This window comes from Lucilia sericata, unplaced genomic scaffold (genome assembly GCF_015586225.1).
Source record: "Lucilia sericata isolate MDLA Ls3-8-SP2 unplaced genomic scaffold, ASM1558622v1 Contig000098F_arrow, whole genome shotgun sequence".
Classification (NCBI taxonomy): Eukaryota; Metazoa; Arthropoda; class Insecta; order Diptera; family Calliphoridae; genus Lucilia; species Lucilia sericata.
In genome coordinates this window covers 657,501-669,167 of record NW_023994130.1, presented here as the reverse complement: position 1 = coordinate 669,167, position 11,667 = coordinate 657,501, and the positions used below count along the sequence as shown (strand labels likewise).

At 30.9% G+C, this 11,667-nt stretch overlaps 4 protein-coding genes across 4 annotated transcripts; 2 read left to right on the top strand and 2 right to left on the bottom strand.

The window, feature by feature from the left end:
• The first annotated feature begins 2,081 nt into the window (after positions 1-2,081).
• On the top strand, positions 2,082-5,333 carry LOC119599974 (meiotic nuclear division protein 1 homolog). The gene is made up of 4 exons (XM_037949959.1): positions 2,082-2,217; positions 4,427-4,663; positions 4,854-5,109; positions 5,167-5,333. Exons 2-4 carry the CDS (start codon positions 4,437-4,439, stop codon positions 5,305-5,307), a joined length of 624 nt encoding a protein of 207 aa, XP_037805887.1. The 5' UTR covers positions 2,082-2,217; positions 4,427-4,436; the 3' UTR covers positions 5,308-5,333.
• Positions 3,622-5,472, bottom strand: LOC119599975 (zinc finger HIT domain-containing protein 1). The gene is made up of 2 exons (XM_037949960.1): positions 5,327-5,472; positions 3,622-4,375 (listed from the first exon to the last, which is right to left on the bottom strand). Exon 2 carries the CDS (start codon positions 4,125-4,127, stop codon positions 3,660-3,662), a length of 468 nt encoding a protein of 155 aa, XP_037805888.1. The 5' UTR covers positions 4,128-4,375; positions 5,327-5,472; the 3' UTR covers positions 3,622-3,659.
• On the bottom strand, positions 3,622-5,512 carry LOC119599976 (general transcription factor IIH subunit 5). The gene is made up of 2 exons (XM_037949961.1): positions 5,331-5,512; positions 3,622-4,375 (listed from the first exon to the last, which is right to left on the bottom strand). The coding sequence occupies exons 1-2, from the start codon at positions 5,363-5,365 to the stop codon at positions 4,189-4,191; spliced, it is 222 nt and encodes a 73-aa protein (XP_037805889.1). The 5' UTR covers positions 5,366-5,512; the 3' UTR covers positions 3,622-4,188.
• Positions 5,513-8,318: 2,806 nt separating this feature from the next.
• LOC119599970 (protein hook) lies at positions 8,319-11,139 on the top strand. The gene has a single exon (XM_037949945.1). The coding sequence runs from the start codon at positions 8,431-8,433 to the stop codon at positions 10,429-10,431; it is 2,001 nt and encodes a 666-aa protein (XP_037805873.1). The 5' UTR covers positions 8,319-8,430; the 3' UTR covers positions 10,432-11,139.
• The last annotated feature ends 528 nt before the right edge of the window (positions 11,140-11,667 follow it).

The window sequence follows — 11,667 nt, the reverse complement described above, 5'->3', positions numbered from 1 at the left end:
AAGATCGTCCGATAGCAGTTATATATCATTTTATATATACGGCCATAATAACATTTTTTTGTAAAAAAAAAGTTTGTTGTTATAGTACACACCCTAGAACGATGAAATCCGGAAAAAATGTATGCCATCCGATTTTTACACTTCCAATTTAAAGTTCCATATAGGTTTTCATCGTGCACAAGATCGTCCGATAGCAGTTATATATCATTTTATATATACGGCCATAGTAACATTTCAAAAAAAAAAGTTTGTTGTTGTAGTACACACCCTAGAACGATGAAATCCGGAAAAAAATGTATGCCATCCGATTTCTACACTTCCAATTTAAAGTACAATATAGGTTTTCATCGTGCACAAGATCGTCCGATAGCAGTTATATATCATTTTATATATACGGCCATAGTAACATTTCAAAAAAAAAAGTTTGTTGTTGTAGTACACACCCTAGAACGATGAAATCCGGAAAAAAATGTATGCCATCCGATTTCTACACTTCCAATTTAAAGTACAATATAGGTTTTCATCGTGCACAAGATCGTCCGATAGCAGTTATATATAAATTTATATATACTTCCATAGTAACATTTTTGTAAAAAAAAAGTTTGTTGTTGTAGTACACAGCCTAGAACGATGAAATCCGGAAAAAAATGTATGCCATCCGATTTCTACACTTCCAACTTAAAGTTCTATATAGGTTTTTATAGTGCACAAGATCGTCCGATAGCAGTTATATATCATTTTATATATACAACCATAGCAACATTTTTTCTAAAAAAAAGTTTGTTGTTGTAGTACACAGCCTAGAACGATGAAATCCGGAAAAAAATGTATGCCATCCGATTTCTACACTTCCAACTTAAAGTTCTATATAGGTTTTTATCGTGCACAAGATTGTCCGATAGCAGTTATATATCATTTTATATATACAACCATAGCAACATTTTTTCTAAAAAAAAGTTTGTTGTTGTAGTACACACCCTAGAACGATGAAATCCGGAAAAAAATGTATGCCATCCGATTTCTACACTTCCAACTTAAAGTTCTATATAGGTTTTTATCGTGCACAAGATCGTCCGATATCATTTATATATCATTTTCTATATATGACCATAGTAACATTTTTCGAATTTTTTTTATTAAAAGGCATTCTGTAACGATATAATCCCAAATATATTTATATTTTATCAGATTTGTTCCTTTCCACATTTATATACATATTTTAATTGATCAAAAATATTTTTTTTAAAGTAAATCATGAAAATCAATTTTTTTGAATCTTTTCCACGTGCATAAACACATATTGAAAATGTAAATAATGAAAACGAGTTTTTGCGTCTTTTCCACGTGCAGAAACACATATTTGTAAACAAAAATAACTCACCACACCAAAAAAAATGTTTATTTTGTTAAAACAGCTGTTACGGTTTGTTTTATTTTTCGTCGGGTTGTTTTCTTTATGTGCGTCGATAACTCGACTATCGTCTATGAAAAAAGTCGAAAAGTCGACTTTGTAAATAAAAGTCGAAAAGTCAAAAAATCGGAAAGTCGAAAAAAGTCGAAAAGTCGAAAAAAGTTGAAAAGTCGAAAAAAGTCGATAAGTCGAAAAAAGTCGAAGAAAGTCGAAAAAAGTCGAAAAGTCGGAAAAAGTCGAAAAGAGTCGAAAATTTTAAAAAAGTGGAAAAGAGGTCAAAAACTCTAAAATAGTCGGAAAAACTCGAAAAAAGTAAAAAAATAGTCGAAAAAAAGTCGAAATAAATCGAAAATAGTCAAAAAATCGTAAAAAATCAAAAAGTCGAAATGTCGGAAAAAGTCGAAAAGTCGAAAAAAGTCGAAAAAAGTCGAAAAAAGTCGGAAAAAGTCGAAAAAAGTCGAAAAGTCGACCATTTATAATATACTAAAAGTCGAAAAGTCTAAAAGTCGACTTTTAAATAAATGAAAAAGGTCGAAAAGTCGAAAAATCGACTTTTCATAAAATGGAAAAAGTCGAAAGGTCGAAAAGTCGACTTTTAACTAAATGCAAAAAGTCGAAAAGTCGACTTTTCGTTTCAACTATAGAACCCTAATTAGAATCACTCCGTTTAAGTTTTAAAAGCTGGCAACGCGTTCAATATTTTACGCGCATATTTATTTACAAATTGAAATATGTAAATAATATTATTTCGATCGAATACTAAAATATAATTTCAGAAAAATCTTAATTATTGTTAGAAAATTCAGGTAAGATAGTTAGTTTATCATGACCGAAATTACGATACTATCATGCACCAGATACATTTTTTTTGCATGTATAGAAGGATTTATGCAGCATTTTGTTTTTGAAATTTATAAAAACTTATGGTACCTATTTGCTATTTTCCACTGGTCCCATTTAACCAGATATTTTTAATAACTTTGCATTTACCCTTCAAAAATGTTTGTATATCAAGATTTTTATATTTTGAGGAAAAGGCAGTAATTAGGTCTTATGGATAGATCCTCGCAGAATTAGGTGATTAGCTCCGGTCTAAGTTAATAGATAAACTAATTTTTTATCACATCATTTATCCTAGATTTCATATTAATAGTGATAAGTTTTAATCGTTAATAAAATAAATCTCTTCAATCGATTTAGTAAAGTACCTTTTTTAAGACATAGGATAACTATGAGCCGATTCTCCCGAAATTTGCTATACATTTTAAGCCACATTAGGAATTTGATCACATATCTACATACAATGGCGGCCATGAGGTTAACATATTTTGTATCTGTTAAATATAACATCAAATATTGCCTATAGTTTTAACATTTTTAATAAATTATTTTTTAGCCGTAACACATGTCCTTCATTACACTTTGTTCCACTACTTTGTTCCATATAGATTTTTTTCTTTCCAAGGTACATCTACCCCGAAAAAATCTGGACATTAATTTAACACAAAATAAACAAAATCGTTAAAAAAATACATATGAAACGAAACAACCGGTTAAATTTACCTAATTTCACTTAAAATTTTGCATTTTTTAGAATATTTCCACATTTTGACAATATTATTTCTTCTCCTAAACATAATCTTCACCAGAACCCACTAAAAAGTTCATAACATAAATTTTACCTTCAGGCCTTAAATTGGCAAAATTCTTGGGGTTTTTTGTTTTTATTTATAGCTCCATATCATTTTTAATGTTCTCGATTGGATTGGTATCGATAGTACTTTTAACACATTTTGGGTCGCTGTAGACGAAAAAACGCAATTTAACTGAACTTTTATCCTCTAGTTTTTTCCTAAAGTATTTAAGACCATATTTTGATAGTCATACTGATTCATTTGTGCATCCACATTGCGTATAAACTACCACTACGCCCGGAAAACGCAACCGAATTCGTCATATTTCTCCCCATTGTGTTTTATGATTTTAAATGTACACTTTGGTTGTTTGGAGTACAGCATAAATATATTTTTCATCAAATTTGAACCTATTAATATTCAACTAGTATCCTAAAATCATTCTAGAAAATACGAAATTTTAAGTGAAATTAAATAGATTTAGGAAATATTTATATAATATTTATCAATCGGCAATTAAACCATGAGTACAATTTAATAAATGATTTGTTATAGTTGTTTTTCTTATTAAATCAATTGCTAAATCTATTTATTAAAATATAAATTTATAATTATTAAGCCGTCCATTTTAAACATCTCGTATCCTGATGTGTGCCCAAACAACGAATGCAACAGTAACGTGTACCGCAGGCCGTACATGAATATTTCGAAAAATTACCGCAAACAGCACAAAAATGACGCGAAGGTTTTGAAGGAGGTGGAGCTAAAGCACTAGTATAGTTGGGGGGATCTGGGTGTTGTTGTTTCTCCTCATCCAAAAGTTGAGCAAAATTTTTGCGATATTTAGCACGATAATATTCTGGACCTTTACGTTTCGATTTACGGTTTTCCTTGGGATTTTTTAAATTATCTTGAAATTTTGGAACTTTTTTCGACATCACCAAATCAGCATGGGGATCATCATGAAAATTATCTTGTTCTAAGGCTTCTAAGGCTTTGCGGGCACGGCGTTGGCGAGCAGCTTCATCAAGAACACGTTTCTTTTCGGCATCTTTAATGCGATTCGATTCACGGCCGGCCATTTTAGTATTTTAGGGATATTTTTTATTAATATTTAGGATTATTTTAAATGTTATAAATTTCTTAAGCTTCTTTTTCGTGTAGGGGAAAACTGATGCGATCCATTAATTCATCGACACGTGCCTGTAGAGTCTCAACGATTTCAGTTGATATAAATAAATGACTTTCATCTAAATCTTGTATAATAAATTTACGTCCCAAGGCTGAGGTTTCATCCAAATGTAGTAGAAATTGTTTCATAGCCGGATCGCTGAAAATAAAAGAAAATATATTAATATATATTTTTTTTTAAAAATTTTAGTTGTTTCAACATGTCCAAAAGAAAAGCCCTCACAGCAGATGAAAAACAAGTCAAACTATTGGAACTTTTCCATGAAACGAATGACGTCTATCAGTTGAAAGATTTGGAACGTTTGGCTCCTCAAGAAAAGGGTATAGTAATGCAATCGGTTAAAACTACTTTACAAGAATTGGTAGATAATGGTTTAGTGCAAAGTGAAAAAATATCAGGCAGCTTGTACTACTGGTCATTTCCCAGGTAATTGTTTTCCGTTACTAAAATGATTTTATGATATTTATTTTACAAATAAATCTGTTATTAAAAAAACTATACATCATGAATGGATGTTGTTAAAGCTTTTTAAGGCCATTTTTGTCATTTCCTTAATTTTCGGAAATCTTTATTACATCAATAATTGAATTAACATCCTTGAATTATGCTTTTTTAGTGAAAACATTAAAAGATTGGAAAAACAAATAAATGACGTCGAATCCAAAACCCTTAAAATAGAACAGCGCTTACAAACCACACAGTCTCAATTAAAAAATGCTGAGGATGCTTTGGAGGATTTGACAACCGTTGAAGTTATCACAAGAGAAATTGCCGTATTAAAGGAGGAAAAAGAAACTTTGGAAAAACAACTTCAGCAATTTCAACACGAGGTAGACTATGAGGAATTAAAAGCGAAAGAATGTGACACAAAAGTAAGAGACACCGGAAGCGTTTAAAAAAATATACATAATTAAAAAGTCCCATTACAGAAATTGCTGGAAGCCGCCAATCGTTGGACTGACAATGTCTTCATGACAAAATCATGGTGTAAACGTAAATTTGACAAACAGGATCGAGAGCTAAACAAAGCGTTTGGTATACCGGAAGAATTGGATTATGTTGATGTCTGAGGGAGAACAATTTACTTACTTACCACTCAACAAGAACTCCTTTCATAACATTCACCATGTCTTAATTTTATTATGCATTTAAGGTAAACGGAAAGAAATTTTGTAAATTTTTATTATAATTGTTGAATTTTTGTAATATTTTGTGTTATGCTGGCAGAGCTCTGCGCCGACAAATATTAAGGGCGGCGGCGACTGACGCTAAATATATCGGCGGCGGCTTAAAATCGATTGTAAGCCGTCTAAGTTTTCAACTACGTTTAGTTTTTAATTTTCAACGATTTTAAATAAAAACGGAATCCGAGAGATCAGAAAGTGGGATTTTGGAAGCAAATACATTGTTTATAACAACAAAACAGAGCAAACTCAAAAGTTGTGTGAGAAATTATGCAGGGATGAATAAAAAATTTTTAAAAATTAAAAACGCATCCTTTCTCCAAGTTTTACGAGGATCTGCCGATATTTAACCCTATCCTCCATATAAAACATCTTGCAGAAAATCAGTTTCTAAAAAATTTTGCATTAAGAAAATGATCAATAACGTAATAAAAAAGTTATTTTGTTTATTTACTTACTAGCTATACCCAGTGTGCTGTGCTACCCTAAAAGCAATATAAATAAGAAACCCACTTAAAGATTTTGATGATTCTAACTACAATGGTTTTCCAGATATACAATTTGTTACATATGGAGATTCCATTATTCCGAACGTTAATTAAGATTTTAATTTAATCTATGAAAAATTTGAATAATCTAATAGTTTCCCAGATATACAAAATTTTGTATTTAATTCATATGGGAAGTGCCAAGCCCCCCATTGAAAATCCGCCCGTTATTCTCTAAATGTTCTTCAGTAAAATTTGAAGATTCCAGCTCTAATAGTTTCTCATATATACGAATTTTTCAATTTAATGCATATGGGATGTTCAGATGTATATTAAAGTTCTTCGTGCAAAATTTAAAGAATATAGTTCTATCACCCAATTTATTACCCAAAATGTTTACATGGACGTTAAAGTTCTTCCAGAACATCATTTAAAGGGATCACGAAGAGATTGAAAAATATTCCAAAAGTTTCACTTTGAAAACATTATTAGAGTGTATTCCTATTTTAGCGGTAATTTCTTTATGATTAAAATAAGTAAGAAGTAAGAGTTATATTCTGCAAATCATATGTTGTAAAAAAAGCAAATTTCGGAAGTGGTCATATACATATATATATGGACTTTGATCATTAGATTAAAAAGAACGTCACCATGATTTTCGGATTAGGGACTTAAATGTGGAATTGGATCAATTATAGACAAAGTTTTCTATAATTTAAAGTATTTTTTTTTTTTTTAATTCTACCATAATTCTATCATAATGATAACTTTTGGAATGATTGGATTAGCTATAAACTGATTTTCTGTAAGAGGGTTATATTGGCGGACCGATTCTCATAATTTTATTTTTTATAAATGTAGGTTTCGGTTCCTAAAAATGTTTTTTTTCGTCGACATCGACATTTGAAAGCTATTAAGTCATTAAGATTTCATATACAAATTTACATTACATATTTTCGTTCCAACAAAAATTGTTTTATTATGGTATTATTAAGTACGTAGAAAACATTAAAATCAATTATTGAAGGGGGCAGGGTCAATTATGGCCTATAGAGATTTCGATTGATATCGAGCCCTTTTTGCAAAATGGACGTAAGCGAGATAAATTTTCGTTCAATTAGGATACCGCGTGTTTAATTTTATGTTTATATATTCAATATTTTAGAAAATTCAAAAAGTACCATTTAAAAGACGAAAAATTAGCAGAAATACTCCAGTTTAAATTTTCATTTACTCAAGTCCCTGATTGCTTAGTTTTATGTTTTTAGGTTCATTATAATAGAAAATTCAAATAGTACCAGTTGAAGAACAAAAAAGTTCCAAAAAGTACCGTTTAATTTCATGTCTATAGGTTCAATATTATAGAAAATTCAAAAAATACCTTTTGAAGAACGAAAAAGTACCAAAAAGTCCCATTTCATATGTTATCACTTAATCCGGGCTGTACATTCCTAATTTCATGTTTCTAGGTTCAATATTATAAAAAATTCAAAAAGTACCAGTCGAAGAACGAAAAAGTACCAAAAAGTCCACTTTTATAGATTCTCAAGTGCTTAATTACATGTTTCTAAGTTCTAGGTCAAAAAAGTACCAGTCGAAGTACGATAAAGTATCAATAAGTCCCATTTTATAGATTCTCATTTACTCCGGACTCTACTTGCTTAATTTCATGTTTCTAGGTTAAATTTTATAGAAAACTCCAAAAGTACCTTTGTAGAACGAAAAAGTTCTGAAAAGTCCCATAATTATTAATTTCAAGTTTCGATTTCAATATCATAGAAAAAAGTACCAGTTGGAGAATGAAAAAGTACCAAAAAATATCACTTGGTACCGGTGTTCCAAATAACACCCCATTAGCATATTGAGTGTTTCTTGAATAAAATCAAATTTCCCGTTTTTACCCCTTTTGGTACTTTTTTCCTCCCCATTAACGAAATAAAAATTCTGTTCCAAAAAGTTGCAACATCGTATTGGGAGTTATTTATATAGTAGGTGTGACAAGTCCTCTGTCAAAAATGTCCCATCATGTTAAAACAACACCATTTAAACGTATCTTAAATTGTTATTTTTACCGTTGTAAGTTCGAATATTTTTTAATAAAGTTCCAACTAGATTGAATCCTATTGAATCGCATAAGTTGTATTGCACGAAAGGCATATAAAATTATTTTTAGAGGTTTAGATTGTTCACCTCAAAATAAAATCTTTATTTAATGGACAATTGAGAATTTTTACCCAAAAATTAATGTTAAATGGAAAAATTACCTTAAATCATTTAAAAATACGAGCTATCTTTCGAATAATATAATTTTCAGTGCACCCTGTTATTGTTGAGTAAACAAAGTAAGCACATTTTCCAACACTATTTCTTGTCAAATTAAAACTTTTGTGGTTTGTTTACTTCACTCTAAATTTTTTTTCTTTGTATTGTAAAGTTGGCAACTTTTTTTTGGGAGATTATTTATATTTTTATTTTATTATTAGAAAAGAAAATTTTGTAATTCAAACGAAAGTTCTCTAAAATGGGGGAAATGTGTCAAAGTTTAATTGAATGGTTCCAGACACTAAATCTCACTGCCTTACATTCCACTAAGGAGGAATTATCAGATGGTGTTGCTTTGGCACAGGCACTCAATCAATTTGCTCCTGAGTCATTTACGGATATTTGGCTATCGAAAATAAAAACAGATGTGGGGTCCAATTGGCGTCTGAAGATGAGTAATCTGAAGAAAGTAGTAGAGGGTCTGTACGACTACTACAGTGATGTGTTAAACTATTCGTTAACAGAATTTCCACGCCCTGATGCAATGCGTATTGCAGAAAAGTGTGATCCTAGCGAAATGGAACGGTTGTTGCAATTGGTATTGGGTTGTGCGGTTAACTGTTCATCTAAACAGGATTATATACGCAAGATTATGTGCCTAGAAGAGTCTTTGCAAGCGAATATTATGAGAGCTTTACAGGAACTGGAATCCAGCTGGCAGGGAACATCAATAACAAGAAATTCCCTTAGTATAGCGAATTTTGATTTTAAAATATTGCAGGAAGAACGCGATCAGTTGGCACAGAAATGTTATGAACAAGAAAAGAAACTAGCTTTACTTTCCGAAGAAAAGTCTAATTTGAAATCAGAAATCAAGAAATTGCAAGAAGATGTAAAACGTTTAGAGACAACATCTAATATAGGAGACGATGGTGTATCCCTGGGACCGGTACAAGCCGGTTCCGTAAGATATAATGACATGAGACGCCAACTGGACAACTTGAAAGATGAACTTTTGCAATCGGAAACAAGTCGCGAAGATTTAAGGCTCAAATCCCAACAACAAGAAAGTGAATTGTTAATATTGCAACAACGCATAGAAGAAATGAATAAAACGCATGCCGAATTAATACAATTAAAGGACGAAGTCGATATCTTAAGAGAATCCAATGAAAAACTGAAACTATGTGAAGCCCAAGTTAATACTTTCAAAAAGAAACTGGAAGACTATAATGATTTAAAAAAGCAATTGAAGCTATTAGATGAACGTAGTGCCGAATACTTGCAACAAAATGTCCAGTTTGAAGAGGATGTCAAAAAGTGTGCTGCTCTTAAAGGTCAAGTAGAACTGTACAAAAAAGAAATACAAGAACTACACATAAAGCTAGACAAAGAAATGGAGAAGAACATCAAACTGGAGTTTGAGCACAAAAACATGGAGAGCGCTATAACCGCTTTAAATCGTTCCAAAGATAATTTGCTAAAAGAAAGAGACAGTTTGAGAGAAGCCATAGATGAACTCAAATGTGGTCAATTATCCAAAAGTTTTGAGGCCGTTTATGGTAATACCATGTCCAAAGAGTTGCAACCATCTGCACTAAATGAAAAAATCGAAAGATTAGAATTAGAAAACAAAGCCTTGCGTGAGGGTCAAGGGGGCCAGACGGCATTAATGCAATTACTGGATGATGCCAACAAGCGTAATGACAATCTACGCGAACAATTAAAAGTGGCAAATGAGAAAGTTATGACTCTTACTCATGCCTCCCTAGGCGATGTCTCCAATAATAGTGGCAATGAATATGGTAAACAAATTAAGCAATTAATGGAACTAAATGAACAAAAGGCGATGCAATTGGAGGAAACTGTTAATCAGAATACAGCTTTACAAAATAAAATCACCCAATTGGAAAATACTCTAACCACACGCGAACAAGAACTTTTACTATTCGATACAAAATATCGTAAATGTATCGAAAGAGCCAAGGAGATTATTAAAAATATGGATCCTAGAGTCTCAAGTGTTGTCGATGCTAATGTCTTAGAAAATCTTCAAGATCCTGAAGAGTTTAACCGAGCAAAACTATCTACTTTGGAAGAAAATCTTATGCTAACCGCTTTCTATAGATTGAGTGTTAATGCTCAGCGTGATTCTATCGACTCGAAGCTTGCAAAATTAATGGGTCAAGGCCAGACCTTTTTGTCGCGCCAGCGTCAATCAGGTCCCAGAAAAAATCTATCAACATTAAAAAGCAAATAGAAAACTGTGTGCTTTTCTTCAAATTTAAGGTATTTTTAGTCATCTGTACTGAGTATTAAAAAGTTTTCAAAATTCCGGTATCATGTTTTTTTAATGATACACAAATTATTTTATTATTTAAAAATTTTGAGAAAAATTAAACTATTTTCTTCATATTCGGACAGTATTTGTAAATTAAAATTTAAAAAAAGAAAACTTGTTATTTTCAAAGATATGTAGATTAAGCAAATGGAACAATATTTTAAAATAGATGAAATGTCCAGAGGAGTATTGTTAACTCGTTTCAAATAAAAACTCTTTCGAGAACAGGTGTATTTAATAGGCAAGTTACAACATTTCTATTTCAAAGAGAGTTACGGACTAACCCCCCGAAATTCAATTCGCGTTTTAAATACACTTCTAGTATATTGCAAAAAACGTGTTTTTATGTAATCATATATTTGTAAATATCAATCCTCAGTATAGTTGCTTTAAAATATTTTAAAGATAACATATTTATATATATATACTGTATCAATGATGTACACTGAATGCATGTTTGTACATCGTTTTCTTTTAGACAAATAAGAATCTACAAATAAAGCAAATTTTCCATAATTTGTTTTCTTTATTTTCTAATTATAAGTAAAATCTTATGTATGTATTCAATACAAAACGATAATCATAATATTTATAGATATAATAAAATGTAACAAAAAGATAAAGATATGTTTAATGTTTAATTCATTTGCATACTCCAAAGCTGGAATCGAGTATAGAGGATGCCTTTTGGCAGCTATTTCACGGCAAAAGTACTAATCGAATTTGAATTAAATTTAACTTTTGATGGAAGATTGAAATGATCATTTTATTTTATTTATTTTTACAATTGCAGTGTTTTTAATGAATCTATAGACTAATTTACATATCTATTTTTGATGGAAGATATATTACAATTTAGTCATTATTTAATGATACACCACCACATTTAGGTCTTTATACCCTTCAGCATAATGGGAAGGCTTTACATATGTATGTAAGTTTGTCATTCCGTTTGTAATTTCTACAATATGTATAATTTTTCGACCCTATGAGGATTTCGAGAACTTTTAGATTGTGGAGTAAATTTTGCCATATCCGTCTGTCTGTCTGTCTACCTGTCGGTCCGTATGTACATATGTATGTTAAAAAGAGCTAATATAAGACCCCAGATATCTGCAATATCAGAATCTTCGATAATTCCATCTATATTCTTTC

Excerpts from the sequence above, each read along its gene's own strand:
- LOC119599975 (XM_037949960.1), bottom strand. The coding sequence starts at position 4,127 with ATGGCCGGCCGTGAATCGAATCGCATTAAAGATGCCGAAAAGAAACGT.
- LOC119599974 (XM_037949959.1), top strand. The coding sequence starts at position 4,437 with ATGTCCAAAAGAAAAGCCCTCACAGCAGATGAAAAACAAGTCAAACTA. Across the intron at positions 4,664-4,853 it reads TACTACTGGTCATTTCCCAG|TGAAAACATTAAAAGATTGG; the intron begins GTAATTGTTTTC and ends ATGCTTTTTTAG. Across the intron at positions 5,110-5,166 it reads CGAAAGAATGTGACACAAAA|AAATTGCTGGAAGCCGCCAA; the intron begins GTAAGAGACACC and ends GTCCCATTACAG.
- LOC119599976 (XM_037949961.1), bottom strand. The coding sequence starts at position 5,365 with ATGGTGAATGTTATGAAAGGAGTTCTTGTTGAGTG. Across the intron at positions 4,376-5,330 it reads AAAGGAGTTCTTGTTGAGTG|CGATCCGGCTATGAAACAAT; the intron begins GTAAGTAAGTAA and ends TTTTATTTTCAG.
- LOC119599970 (XM_037949945.1), top strand. The coding sequence starts at position 8,431 with ATGGGGGAAATGTGTCAAAGTTTAATTGAATGGTTCCAGACACTAAAT.